Raw genomic sequence first — 13,994 nt, 5'->3', positions numbered from 1 at the left:
ATATATATATATATATATATATATATATATATATATATATATTGTTTGTTTAAGGGTTAGGGTTAGGGTTAAAAACCCTAAAAAAGAAAAAAAAAAAAAAACATAAACTTTTACACGATAGTAACCACTAGAGTGAGCCAATCAACCGTCATATTTACATTCAATCGCTCGCTAGACCCCAGAAAAGCAAGATAATTGTATTTTTGGTCATATATGTCAACCTCATGTCATTTATTCGCTTCCCTTTGTTTTAAAACGTGAGGTGTTGTGTGTATGTGTGTTTTTTTTATAATCACTAATGTTGGTAAATTGATTTAAAATCATCAAAAAAATCAAGGCAATCAATATGTAATCCATTCATAAAATGTGCAAGATTTAAACGCCCCCCTTTGCTAAAATGTGGTTAAATTGAAATGTAATTCCAGCGCACGTGCACAAGACCCACGTGCACACGCACTGGGTGTTTCTCTAATCAATCCACCTGTTCGCGTGCTTGCGGATGATGTGTTCCCGTTTCCCCTCGCAACCGAATGGAGAAAGCATCAGATCGCACCAAATAATTCGCCTTATTCGGTCGCATTTATTTTTCAACCTTCTTTCTCAAGGCACGAGTCTTCCAATCTAAGAGCAAATGGACTGACCTCGAGCCAATTTGGATTGATCAGTCGCAACACCCCTACGTGGGAGACTCAGTGGACGCGCCGCAGTGAGGTTTTTCCTTTATTTTTATTTATTATTCTTCCTCTGATTCCTTGACATGGATGAAGTAATGATACCGCTACCACTTCGCCTTTTCGTGGCAGCGTGACAACTTTAATGGTCACTACAGCCTGGTCTTTCTCTCTCTTTTTTTTTAATGGGCTCGCATTGTTTCTGGGGAATTACCCACCGTTTTCTTTTCCAATTATGTTCACTTTTGCTGCCTTCTGCTACATGCTGTCTCTGGTTCTCTGTGTATCCCTCATCTTCTTCGCAATATGGCATGTAAGTACTTTAGATGTGGTTTATTTTTAGATGTGTTTTCACAATGCATCGTAGCAACACATTTCAATACGTCTAATATTGTTGGAATGTGAACACTCTGCAGTGCCATTTGTGTATATAAAAAAAAGGAAAAACAGGTAAAGGAGTCCTGCACACCTTTATGAGATTCCAATGTCCTGTATTTATACATATTGAGACAATTTAGCAAATCATTTTATTTGGAAAATCCAGTATTGAAACAGCTCAATGCACCTGCAACATGATGCAGTGTTTTATCAATAAATCAGCGATCATCTGTTGCTCTATTTGTGATCGATTCCAACATCTTTATCCAATCATGCCTGCAAACATAATCTCATCTATCATTACCTCTTCTAATCCGCCATGCAGTGCAGGGATGACTGGCAGCATCATCACTCGAGCTGCAGCTAATGATTGGAATTGATTAATCTGACTATTTTTAAAATATCAATTTATGTTTTTATCATTCGCTCATTCATTTTCTGAACCGCTTTGTCCTCATTAGGGTCACGGGGGTGCTGGAGCCTATCCCAGCTGACTTAGGGGGGGGACACCCTGAATCGGTGGCCAGCCAATCACATGAGACGAGTAGATGGACAACCATTTACTTACCTAGGGGCAATTTAGAGTGTCCAATCAGCCTACCATGCATGTCTTTGGAATGTGGGAGGAAACCAGAGTACCCAGAGAAAACCCACACAGGACCTGGGAGAACACAGGTGGACCCATCTGGATTTGAACCCAGGTCTCCTATTGTGAGGCTGAAACGCTAACCACTCACCCAACAGTCCACCCGAAATGAATAATGAGATATTTTAATTTAATAAAAGAAAAAAACAGGGATGGCAGGGATTATTTTTTAAAAATTACTGCAATAAAGTTCATTCTCCTACGTGTTTAAAAAATGTCAGCATTGTCAGTGTTAAGCAGTTTTGACCAGGGGTGCCACTTATACCCCAGTGTTTTATTTTCTTTTATTGTGTATTTATTTTGCTAGGGAGTTTATAGTAAGGTGAGATTTATAATCTTAATTTGGGGTGTCAACAAACTATGTATATGAATTGCCAAACAGTAAGGTAAAATCAAGCTACTGAATAAATAATAACAAATGATACAAAAAGCAACAAAAGCAGGTCAAAGATGAAAAGACAGTGAAATCTAATGAATCATGAACTTTTGAGTCTGGCATGACTGTTATTTTTACACACGTGGTACCTTTTTGGCCTAGTTTCATATACATTTTACAAAAGGCAAGAGGATGCATGCATAATTAATTACTTGCAGAAGAAAGTGTATAATATTGTTAAATGATGGATATGTTTATAGAATTGTTGCAATTCTGCTGTCATTTTTACATTAACCTTTTAGAAATACAGTGGTACCTCGAGATACGAGCTTAATTCATTCCAGGACTGAGCTCGTATGTCGATATCCTGGTAAGTCAAACGAACGTTTTCCGTTAAAATGAACTAAAAACAAATTAATTCGTTCCAAACCTCTGAAAAAACACCCAAAATAGGATATTGGATTGTAATTTTTATTTGATTTCTTCTAATTTGCCATCTATCAACAAAGTAAGACATAACTAGTAACACCTCCAAATGTTCACTCTCCTGAAGCTCGATTAAAATCAACATACGAGCTCAGTCCCAAACCGCATTAAGCTCGTATCTCAAGGTACCACTGTAACGTTTTTACAAACCGTAGAACAAGGAGTACAATACAGTAATTGGACATATCAATCTGCTCATTGCACAGGAAACAAGACCAGTTATCCATAGGGAAGCTCAAAGAAACAATTATGAAGTCATTGTAATTAACATACAAGGTGAACTGAAACCTCCCTTGAGCTTTAATGCACAACGCTTTACTAGGCCAACTCCATTTGAGTAATATTCTTCCCATGTAATAGGAGTTGCTAATGTCCACCATGTGTCATCCATGTTGGAATTGTGCCTGGCACTCCTTTGAGAGATGGGAAAGACCTCTACTGCTGATGATATATAGACTTTATAGACTGTCTGGCCAGTCTGCCACAATAGAAAAACGGTAGTCTCTCTCTCTCTCTCTCACCAATGGGACATTAGCTATTGTCCAGAAAGTCCCTTACATGTAAAAAAAGAAACATCTGCATAGTATATTGTCCAGGGTAATAGTTTCAGTGATTTTACTATCTTATTGGCTTTTTAACTCTATGCAACACACTTTATAGAAAAGGAGTTAATAAGGTTGGGTACTGAAACCCTTTTTTTTCATTGATTTAATCGATTAGTCGGTGTAGCTTTACCCAAGAGGAGTGCATACGAGAAAATGAAAGAGGATGGAGGCCATAGATGGCACTATGTGAGGAAATTTGCATATGTAAGAAGCAAAATAGTTATCTTGAATTTTTCTTATGTTGACATCAAATATGTAGGTGAACACCAAAAATTAAAAGTCATTCATCACTTGCATTAGAATCTTTTGAATCCCAAATATGGTTTGATCTTGAATGCTGTTAACATCTAGAAGACAAAAAGAATGCTGCAAGTGTAGAACTAAGCTGCCAACAACACTAGAGAATAGATAAAAGAGCTGAAAGATATAAGAGTAATAGAACCTTGGCCACAAGCTCCAGCAATGATGGAAAGGAAAAAGAAGAGAGGGCATTGATACTATAAAGATTGCTTACTGAGGCATATCTCCCTTCTTGATAGGCGAATGGAGCTGAATTCAAAATGATCAAATGTAAACAAGAGATCAAACTGTTTGTGAAAAGGAAATTAAACGCAGATACAGCAATTGGGGAAGCCCTAATGTTGAAATGAAATCATTCAAACAAATGGGTTTTAAACCACTGATTTCTATACATCATTACTACTTTTGTCTAAAGAATATAGAAATAAACTGAATCCTTTCTAACAATATCTTAAATAAGATTCTCTTTTTTAACTACTTAACCTGAGAATGCATTAATTCCAAGATGAATATTCAGCATCATAAACGTTAACAAAGCTTGAAGTATATCCAAATTATTTGACCAACAACTCGGATCTGTCCTGGTAACTGCCACAATTAAAATTACACTTGGCTTTAATGAACTGGCAAAAAAGTGAGATTAACAGCATTGTTTTTGTATCTAAGTAGCATACACTATATAATAAAAATGTTTTTGAAATGACATTACATTTATTTCTTCTTTATAGGTCCCCCTAAGCCTTCATCACATTTGAATTTTATGATTAAACACTATAATTCATTCATTCAGCGTATATTCAAAAAGGTCACGGGGGTGCTGTTGCCTATCCCATACAACAGCAGTAGGCGCGAGGGGAGAATTGTTTGCCTGCTAATCGCAGGGTTGTAAGACAAAGGTCACGGGGGGTGCTGGAGGCTATCCCATATAACACTGCAATTGCATCATAAGCAGTTTGAATCTGACGTCAATGAAACACAGCTATCAAAAAAGCACAACAGAATTATTGCTGTAAATCTAAACTATTAAAATTCATGCAGATATGCATCATATAATGTATATTTACCATTAAAAGATAGAAACAATTGGAAGTGTTGTATTGCCGAAGTTCAGTTTTGCATTGTAGCTATTTGAAACGTTTTGTTTATGTATTTCTATGGTTATGCTGTTGTGTGTTGCCACTTCTTTCATTGTTTTGTATGTGGAAATCGCAGTGGGATACTTATATGTGCAGTGTACTACTGAAAACTACATGAAGTAGCCAAAGAATTAAATCATGTGTTATGCAAGGCACAGCAATATGTACTGGATAAGATAGAATGTCATGGTTGCAAGGTATTGCACAACATAAGCATGTTTATAAATAACAGAACAAGAATACAGTATAGTATATTTTGGTCCTGATGGATTTCTCCACATACGAACGGTATTGGTTTCAGCCATACTTACTGAGCTGAAATGTGTGATTAAGGCTCCGTAGTGAGATTTCAATTCAATTTCAAATTCATAGGTGCTCCAATTGATTGTAATCTCAATGAAGCAAAGAGTCAACATGGTCTTTGGCAGCATGAAATGGAGGTTAATGGAAGTGGCATTTGGTTTAAAACTGGCTTGGCTCAGCATTGATTCACATGTTCATTAACCCCCACTGGCTCCTCATCCATCATCCTGACTTTGTAATTTCTTTTGTTTCATTGCACAATGCTGGATGATTATATGACATATTGTCATCCTTCCATCTTTTTGAAAAATATAAAAAACGCACACTTTTCAAGATTCCAAAGAGTTGGTGGCGTCTTCAATTTTATGCAGAATCGCCATTAAGGCTTTTAAGCCATAACATAAGGTCGCCATATATGGAAATAGCTTACGAAAACAAAAACAAAAAACTCAGTCCTCTGTCAAACTATTAGAAAATCATTTTCTTCATTATTTGTAGATATTAAATATTTATGTATTGCCTGGAAACCAATTCAGGTTGTCCCCTGCCTATTACCCATGGTTGAACTGAAAATGAATGAATGAATCAACATATCTTCTCATATTTATGGATACCATAATCATACAATATATTTTCTCATATTTATATACTCCTTATTCTGAAGAGTAGCTTTTATTATTATTTTTAACTGTAGAATATCATAATACACATTGATTTGAATTTTTTTTTAGGATTGCTACCATGTCATTCCAAGTTTCTCTTCATAGAAAATCTCACTGTTATGTACAACTCCTCGGGGATGTCAATGAGGAAACGATTAGTTTCATTTGATTTCCTCAGAGTGATGTAAAGGGTTAACTGTGCCAACACTATTTATCAACATCAGGGAAACTGGCTTCTCTAGCTCTCTCCTTCTGCCAAGGTGTTCCGCACAGATACAGCCCTGTAGGGAACATGCATGCGATTAAAGTAGAAGCCAACTCCCAGCTTATGGACTGCCATTGACCTCTGGGAAGGCTGCAGCCCAGACTTCAATCTTGCTAAATCCTAGTAAGTTTTCAGTTGGCTAAATAGGGAAAAAAATCCAATGTTTTGTTGTTTAATCTTTTAGAACTTAATTCCTGGACAGCTTTACAAACATGATCAAATTGGCTAACAACAATTTGGCTTTACCTGTTTCATAGAATACTGTTCCATTCACTTAGAAAAACTATTTTTTAAAAGAACAATTTATGTGCTCTGTTAATCGACGGCAACATATAAATGAATAAAAAACCTTTTCATGTTATCTCTTTTGATTTAGAGTTATATGTATTTAATAAAGGGACAGTACATCTTAATGAACATAGTATACATCTCTCATTTCCTCTCATTTTGCGCTTTATCCTCACTAAAGGCCACAGGGGGTGCTGGAGTCGATCCCAGTTGATTTCGGGCCAAAAGCAGGGGGGACAACCTGAATCGGTGGCTGCTAAATTAAAGGCTAATTTGTATCTTTAGTCCCTTGTGCAGGTTAAAGATAATCTAATCTAATCAAATCAAATCAATAGCCTTTATTGTCATTATACACAGCGGCCCATAACGTAATTGGTGGTGCTACTCCACAAAGTGCGTTTTCCCAATGAAAACATGAATAAGTATTATAGTATAAAAATATAAAAAGTCTCGTATATTAGTAGATTGATATTATCAGGTCCCTCAAGCTGAATAACGCAACAAGTCAAGTTCCACATGAACATTCAACACACTCTGATGTGTTTCTAAGTCAAATTGTGGTGCACATAAAATAAAAATTAAAAAAAGCCTTCCTCTTGCTACAGTTTGTTTTGTGCATTAAGATGGATGAGGCTCTAAGTGGCATGTTTTGCACAGTATCTCAATACGCTAAGATCTATGCACACTTCACAACACTGTATATGCAAACTCATCAGGCATGAAGGTTTGCCTCGGGGAAGCTAACACTGTAACAGAGTGAGATAATGAACCAGGATCATGCTTTGCACCACTTGGTAATAACATGTAAAAAGCTACGTGTCAGATATTGAGTCAAGGGAAATAATCCAAATCACAGCATACCTCTGCTGATCTTTTGCACAACAGATTTTTAATTTATTTTATTCCGGATACCTTGGTTTCCTCCCATGTCCCAAAAATATGCATGGTCAGCTGGTTAATCACTCAAAATTGTTCCTAGATAGAAGGAATATGTGTGCATTAGGGCTGAGCAATATTGGTTAAAACGTGACAATGCAAATTTTTGTGTTTGCGACATTTTCCAATATTTACCGTGATGTTAAAAATAGAAGTTTTTTTCCACCAAATATATATATATATATATATATATATATATATATATATATATATATATATATATATATATATATATATATATATATATATATATATATATATATATATATATATATATATATATATATATATATATATATATATATATATATATATATATATATATATATATATATATATATATATATATATATATATATATATATATATATATATATATATATATATATATATATATATATATATATATATATATATATATATATATATATATATATATATATATATATATATATATATATATATATATATATATATATATATATATATATATATATTTATATATATATATATATTTATATATATATATATATATATATATATATATATATATATATATATATATATATATATATATATATATATATATATATATATATATATATATATATATATATATATATATATATATATATATATATATATATATATATATATATATATATATATATATATATATATATATATATATATATATATATAATTCTTCCTCTTATTGATATTCGATCATCTGTAATAACTCAAAGTTTCAAAAATCCCCAAATAACTATTTATTTTCTAATTATCAGATAACAGCGTTTGATGAGCTTCAAGCTGACTTCAAGGTGCCAATCGATCAAGGCAATCCACTCCACGCGGTAAGTTCAGGCTCTCTATTTTAACTCATTGGCTGTTATTCATGGCAACAAACTTCGAATTTACTGGCAATCATCACTATCCTGTCTCATAATGGTCTAAAACAACAACAACAACAACAACAACAACAACAAAAACCCATCCAATTCACACATTTCAAATCTGTCATGCAGAAAAATGTTACTAACAAAAGCAATTGAAATCTAATAAATGGTATAAGCAGAGGGATGTTTTAAATGAATGTTTCTACAATTAAGCTCTATAAATGTTCATTTAAATATTAGCAGCAATTATGCCTATTATGTGTTTAATAATACAGTTCAGCCATGATGTTGTTACAAATTGAAACCATGATTAAATTTCTCCTCATAAAACATGCTGTAAGACAGGGGTCAAAAACCTTTTTGACCCAGAAAGCCATACCCAAATAACATTTTTAAATGTTATTCCTTGAGAGCCATACTCGGCATTCAAAAGTCAAGATATATGAAAATATATAGTACAGTATATAGTACAAAAATGCTGTTGTTGATCAATGTGTATCAATGAGAGTAGCCATGCAGAAGAATCTAATGAAAAAAAAAAACAAGATCAGAGCGGTGTTAGAAGTAGTGTCGGCACCACAGTGTCTATGTGATGGTCTCCTTTGTGCACTCGGGACTCAGCTCTCTCATCAGCGGTTTCCATATTTTATCTCACGAGTTACCACAGAGCCGTATGCACCCATGTGGATTCCGAGCCATAGTGTGAATGGTTGTTAGTCTGCTTCTGCCCTGCAATTGGCTGCCTACCAACTTAGGGTGTCCTACTACCCACAGTTGGCTAAAATAAGCTCCAGGACACCCACAAACCCTTGTGAGGATTAATACAGGAAAGGATTGAACGTGTGGATGCATCAGAGTTCAGCTTTGACTGCAAAAAGCTTTGTGACACGTTTGTATGGAATAGAAAAGAATATCTTTATTAATCACTGCAACAAATATGAGATTCCAGGTACAACCCAACCGAGACAGTTTAAACATCCATATTATAATAAGAAATAAGATGATAAGTGAAAAATGACAGATCCTGACATGGTTGGATTAGAGTCCGTATAGAATGAAGCAGAACTTTATATGCATACTGTAGTTTTAGCGACACAGTGCGACACAGTTTTATTACAAATTGTCATTTACAGAGAATCCAAGTATCTTAGAGAGACTAACAACTGTAATGCATGGACTAAATTGTTAAATAAAACACAGAAAAACATCTTCTGGCTCTGAAATAAGCACTTATAATCAATAAAATAGCCAATATTTGCACCTCATTCTTTAGAACTGTAGAAACACTGCATAGAAAAACCCTGAATTGTATGGGATTTGTTCAATATTTGATGATGACGTTAAAAGCTTATAAGTGCAATAGTGGCTGCTACAGTCAGCACTTTGGAGTGCTGATTTTCGCTTCTGAAGCTTTTTACACATTATTCCATGAGTGGAAAACCAAACACATTATTAATAAATTTTGCGTGATGTTTTTTTTTTTAGTTTCTCCTTGGCGTCCCAAAACATAACTAACTGGTAGCAATTGATGATCTCCAAAATCATTTGATGTGATGTCTTTGCAAAAGTCTTAATGAGTCCAAAACTCAAGAATTTGGAGATATTGTGCCACATGTGCTTTTTAATTGAATGAATTATGTTATTGACAATAGCAATTATTCCCGAAATTGCATTTTCTATTTGTCTTTTTTTAATTGTTTTACAGCGAGAGAGACTGAGAAATATTGAAAGGATCTGCAACCTGCTGAGAAAGGTAGGCATAATTTAGCCTTTTGACATCTCAACATCTTTGATTAACCATATATATATAGATAGATATATGGACATCTTCAGTTCAGGCCACTTAAATGTCTCACATATGGGAAGTATCTTCAATTCTGGAGGTGACTAAAGTACTAATGTGACTATAATCCTATTCACACATTAAATGCAGGCAATTCAGAGTATTTTTTCATTTTGTTTTGTGGCTGCTTTAGGCTTAAATCAGGAAGTTCTGCTCCATTGAAACAATAAACACTCTTTTACCCAGTGATTTCTTCAGCTCCCTCTTACTAGTGTAGTAACACCATGGTGGTGCTGATTGATTTGGGCCAAAGTTTAAGCTTTGTTTAATTGCTGGATAGCCTGCATTCATATTGAAAAATAAATTGAAGCATGGAATGTTCAGTTTTTTTGGGCCTGAGTGCTTTTTTCTTGCATGTTTTTGTAAAGCCATTGGGGTGCAGATAGAATTAACACTAGTAATTTTGGACACTATTTTCTACAAATGTGAATGTTAATCATTAGATGTTCAGTCTTGTGGCTTGAAGCAGTGAGCCAGAATGTTTTCAAAGCAGCTCAGCAAGTATACTCATTAAAACTTTATTTTTGGTGTGCAGGCTTTTCTTCACTTTTCCTATTTAATGCATTCTCTGGATCCTAGATGATTAAACTAGTGACTTTTACGAATAAGAGCTGGAACAAGTGTCATCCTGATGAAATCTCAGTACTATTTTGTCAAGTGCTCTAATCATTTAAATATGACTTGGGATTGTTATTAGTTAGTGTGAAGCTTAATATACATGTAGTATGTCGTTTGATTGCAATGGCAAACGAGAGGATTTGAAAGCAGAGACATTGTGATGTCACACCGCACATTAGTGTGCAGTTAACTGCCCAATTTATGCTTCTCCCTTCAACAATGGCCATGCGATTTCTTATATAGAAACTTGCCCATGTTCACACACACACTATCGGCCAATTACTGTCAGGAGTCTAAGCATGAATAATAAATATTCTAATTTGATGCAATCTATAGGAAGTAAAAACTAAAAGAGCTTGATATTTTTAACACACACTGTCTTGAAAAAGCTGTTAAAATGACATAAAATCTATGTATATATTGGATAGAATGTCACCATTAAGACAAAGTTCTACATTTTGTACCTATGGTACATTTTGGTGTCTCAAATCAGCAAGATCACATGACCACTTCTGATATGACTTCAATGTCTGTTGCCAATCAAAGCCACTAGCTTTTCAGTTGACCCTAAGAATCAATCTGTCTTTACAGTCATGGTACATTTAGATGCAATGTGCTGGAAAGTTGAAGTCTGTAGGGATGCTTCCTGTTGGAATCAAGGCCCTGTGGGTGCTCTGTTGCAGGGATGAAATGACTAATTAAAGGAAGTGAGTTATTTAAAGGCTAATTAAAATGATTTCATCTGACCTTGAATTGAAGTAAATATCTAATATATATAAATAGTAAACAGTCTTTTGTAAACAATTTCACATTATAGTGACTTTTACTTAAATCCAATGATCTGAAAATACTTCATTTGTCACTAACAAGTTCAACATATGCATTTTCTTCTAAGGAACATTCATCTCCCAATAAGATCAATGCATTTTGGAGCAATCTGTAAATACCTGCCTCTGTACATTCCCTTAAAATTGTCCAGATTCACATCAGCCATCATGGTTTTAAATTGGTAGTAGTCATACATCAGGGAGATATAAGAAGGAAGCGGAAAGGTGCAATAAATTGCCACAAAGGATAGGCAATGACAAATATCTAGCAGTGTGTCTGACTCTTGCTGAGGCTGCAAACACCCTCTCAGTCGCATATTTAGTTAGAAACCAGGGCCTGAACAATGTTAGACCCGCCTATAGTACAATGAAAGAATACATTTAGATCACCCTGATGCATGACTAAAATTCAGTAAAAAAAAAAAAGCCATTTTAGAAATGGAAAACATCAGCCAAAAATCGATCATTTTATTCGAAGATTTTAGCATAAATGTAATTATTTAATTTAGGATTAAGCAACTTGTATGCTAAGAAGGGTAAGTACAAGTCCGTACTTCCAGGTCAGCATGAAATTCAAATAATGTGTTTCATTGAGGAAACATGAAAAAAAAATGCAATGTTTTAACTCAAGTTTGGTTGTAACAAAACAAGTTATTAATGTGTAAAGTCAAGCAGAAAAAAAACCTCCAGGTTAGAGAAAACTTAGGTCAGTTAGTTAGGACTCCTAATAGGTACACCATGTAGCACGTCAACTAAAGCAACAAAACTGAGTCTCTGTCTGGTTAATATATAAGATTGACAGTATGTATGAATGAGATTTCTGATGTGGTAAAGTGTAAATCTTAGTCAAAACCAAATCATTATGTTGGTCCACGTAGTACAAGCAGTAAGTCTTCAGATGTGAAGAACACTGTGGAGGAATTGTGTCAGGGACAGAGAAAGCACTAGGCAGCAAACAGGATAATAATAAGAAAGGCAAAATGGGGGAAGGGAAGCCCATCTTTGAGAGAAAAATAGCAGCCACTAGGGGATCTATAGGAAATTAATATTAATAGCGTTGTGACTCACGCCTGGAACAGCATACATTGTCATAATTGTATTAGTCTGTATGGTCACTGGGATTTTATTCTGTGTTGCCCAAAATCCGACTAAATGGATACTTATAGCGAGTGCTGAGAGTTTACAATATTCACCAAGTCTATTGGTTGTTTTACTGTTTTAACAGGCAATGAATAAACAAGTCCAAATGTCAACATGTAAGGATATAAACAATGCTACAACTGGGGCGGCCCGGCGGATGAGTGGTTAGTCGGCCTCACAGTGGGGGACCTAGGTTCAAATCCAGGTCGATTCTCTTCACTATTAAATGGGTTTGGAGCACATAGCAAGGAAATAGAAAAGAAATTTGAATTTTAAATAACTTGCCAAACATGAACTTGTTGTAATTTTTGGCAGACTTCTCCAATTAACGAATATAAGAACAGATTCATTAGTTTCCCTGACATCTATTAAAATAGCAAACACAAAAATGTGCTGTATATGATGAACTCTACATTTTCATTTGAAAATATTGATCTTTATTATTAAAAAGGTTTTGTCCACAAAACCTTCAGTCCACTAAATGTACGTTTGAGAAATATTCTTGCACACATAATTTATCCCCACATATTCCCGGAATATGGTTATACGTTCTGATCCTGTTTGCACTTCATTACCAACGTCAGAATACACAAAGGATAAAAGACATAAACAACTTTCTTCTAACCCAGAATCAGCTGGCATCTCTTTGGCCGATACGTTTCTTACTCGCCTAATAATTTCAATATTCTCATGTTTAACCTCTTTTTGATTTCACAATCTCAATCACAACTGTGGAAATTACCTTATAGTGGCATAATGATGTTATGTCATGATAAAAACATCCCAGGAGTGAAATAACATTTTTGATTCCCAAATAAATGAAGCCTGCCAATGGTATAGGAGGAAAGCTTCTTAGCGGATCAGATGGATGTGATGATGGCCTCCAGGCACTGTAACACTGCAACAAGGGACATAGCTCCAGTCCCAGATGGACACAGTCCCAGATTGGTCCCTCTGTCAACACATAGGAACTCACTTACTCATTTAGAATACTAGTTGCCTAATAATTAGATTATGTATCTGTGCTTTAGTACACTTTCACACCTAGAGTCAGATCTGCTGTAACATTAGTGTTAACTTAGTGCCTTATATTTGCAGGCACCAATCAGTGAAGGTGTGTATATGCCTTACTTAAATGTAATTTAAAGTGTAAAAGCTCTACAGTAGTATTTCGACATACAAATACCCCCATATACGAGCAATTCGAGATATGAGTAAAATTTCGAGCAAATAATTATTTCTAGATATGAAACAAATTTAAAGATACAAGACATGAGAGGGCTGTTTATGATGTTAGCGCACTGTGTTGTTTTCCGCATCTATTTAGTATATATAACAGATATCTACGAGTACTGGGTGGAGCGTTGCACTTTTTTCAGTGTTTATTTTCCCGTCAATCAGCGCTAATGGCGATCGCTTATACGTGAAATAATAATACTAATACGTATTTATTACTTCTCCTTGGCAAGTGGTCGTGTGTTATCCTATTGTGAGGACATTTGTGTGCATTCCGATAATGGCTCTTCTTTTCTAAGTCACAGGATTGTGTTATGTGCTTTACCCTCCGGTTTAAACTTGTACGGTACCCTCATGTGTTCAATCAGCGTACCAAAGC

At 34.7% G+C, this 13,994-nt stretch overlaps 1 protein-coding gene across 3 annotated transcripts in view; it reads left to right on the top strand.

Annotated features, from left to right (window-relative positions):
- Window positions 1-566: 566 nt before the first annotated feature.
- The window catches only part of cnih3 (cornichon family AMPA receptor auxiliary protein 3), a 22,727-nt gene continuing 9,299 nt past the window's right edge, over window positions 567-13,994 (top strand). For all 3 annotated transcript variants that reach the window (XR_013324985.1, XM_077710855.1, XM_077710854.1), the window contains exons 1-3: window positions 567-984; window positions 7,841-7,909; window positions 9,657-9,704. Coding sequence is in view for 2 of the 3 variants with exons in the window: in XM_077710855.1 (XP_077566981.1) it covers window positions 817-984; window positions 7,841-7,909; window positions 9,657-9,704 (285 nt within the window). In the remaining variant the exon portion in view is untranslated. The remainder of the gene's footprint in view (window positions 985-7,840; window positions 7,910-9,656; window positions 9,705-13,994) is intronic.

This window comes from Stigmatopora nigra, chromosome 2 (genome assembly GCF_051989575.1).
Source record: "Stigmatopora nigra isolate UIUO_SnigA chromosome 2, RoL_Snig_1.1, whole genome shotgun sequence".
In the NCBI taxonomy this organism is placed as follows: Eukaryota; Metazoa; Chordata; class Actinopteri; order Syngnathiformes; family Syngnathidae; genus Stigmatopora; species Stigmatopora nigra.
The sequence above is the reverse complement of the archived record's forward strand: the minus strand, read 5'-3'. Positions and strand labels throughout refer to the sequence as shown.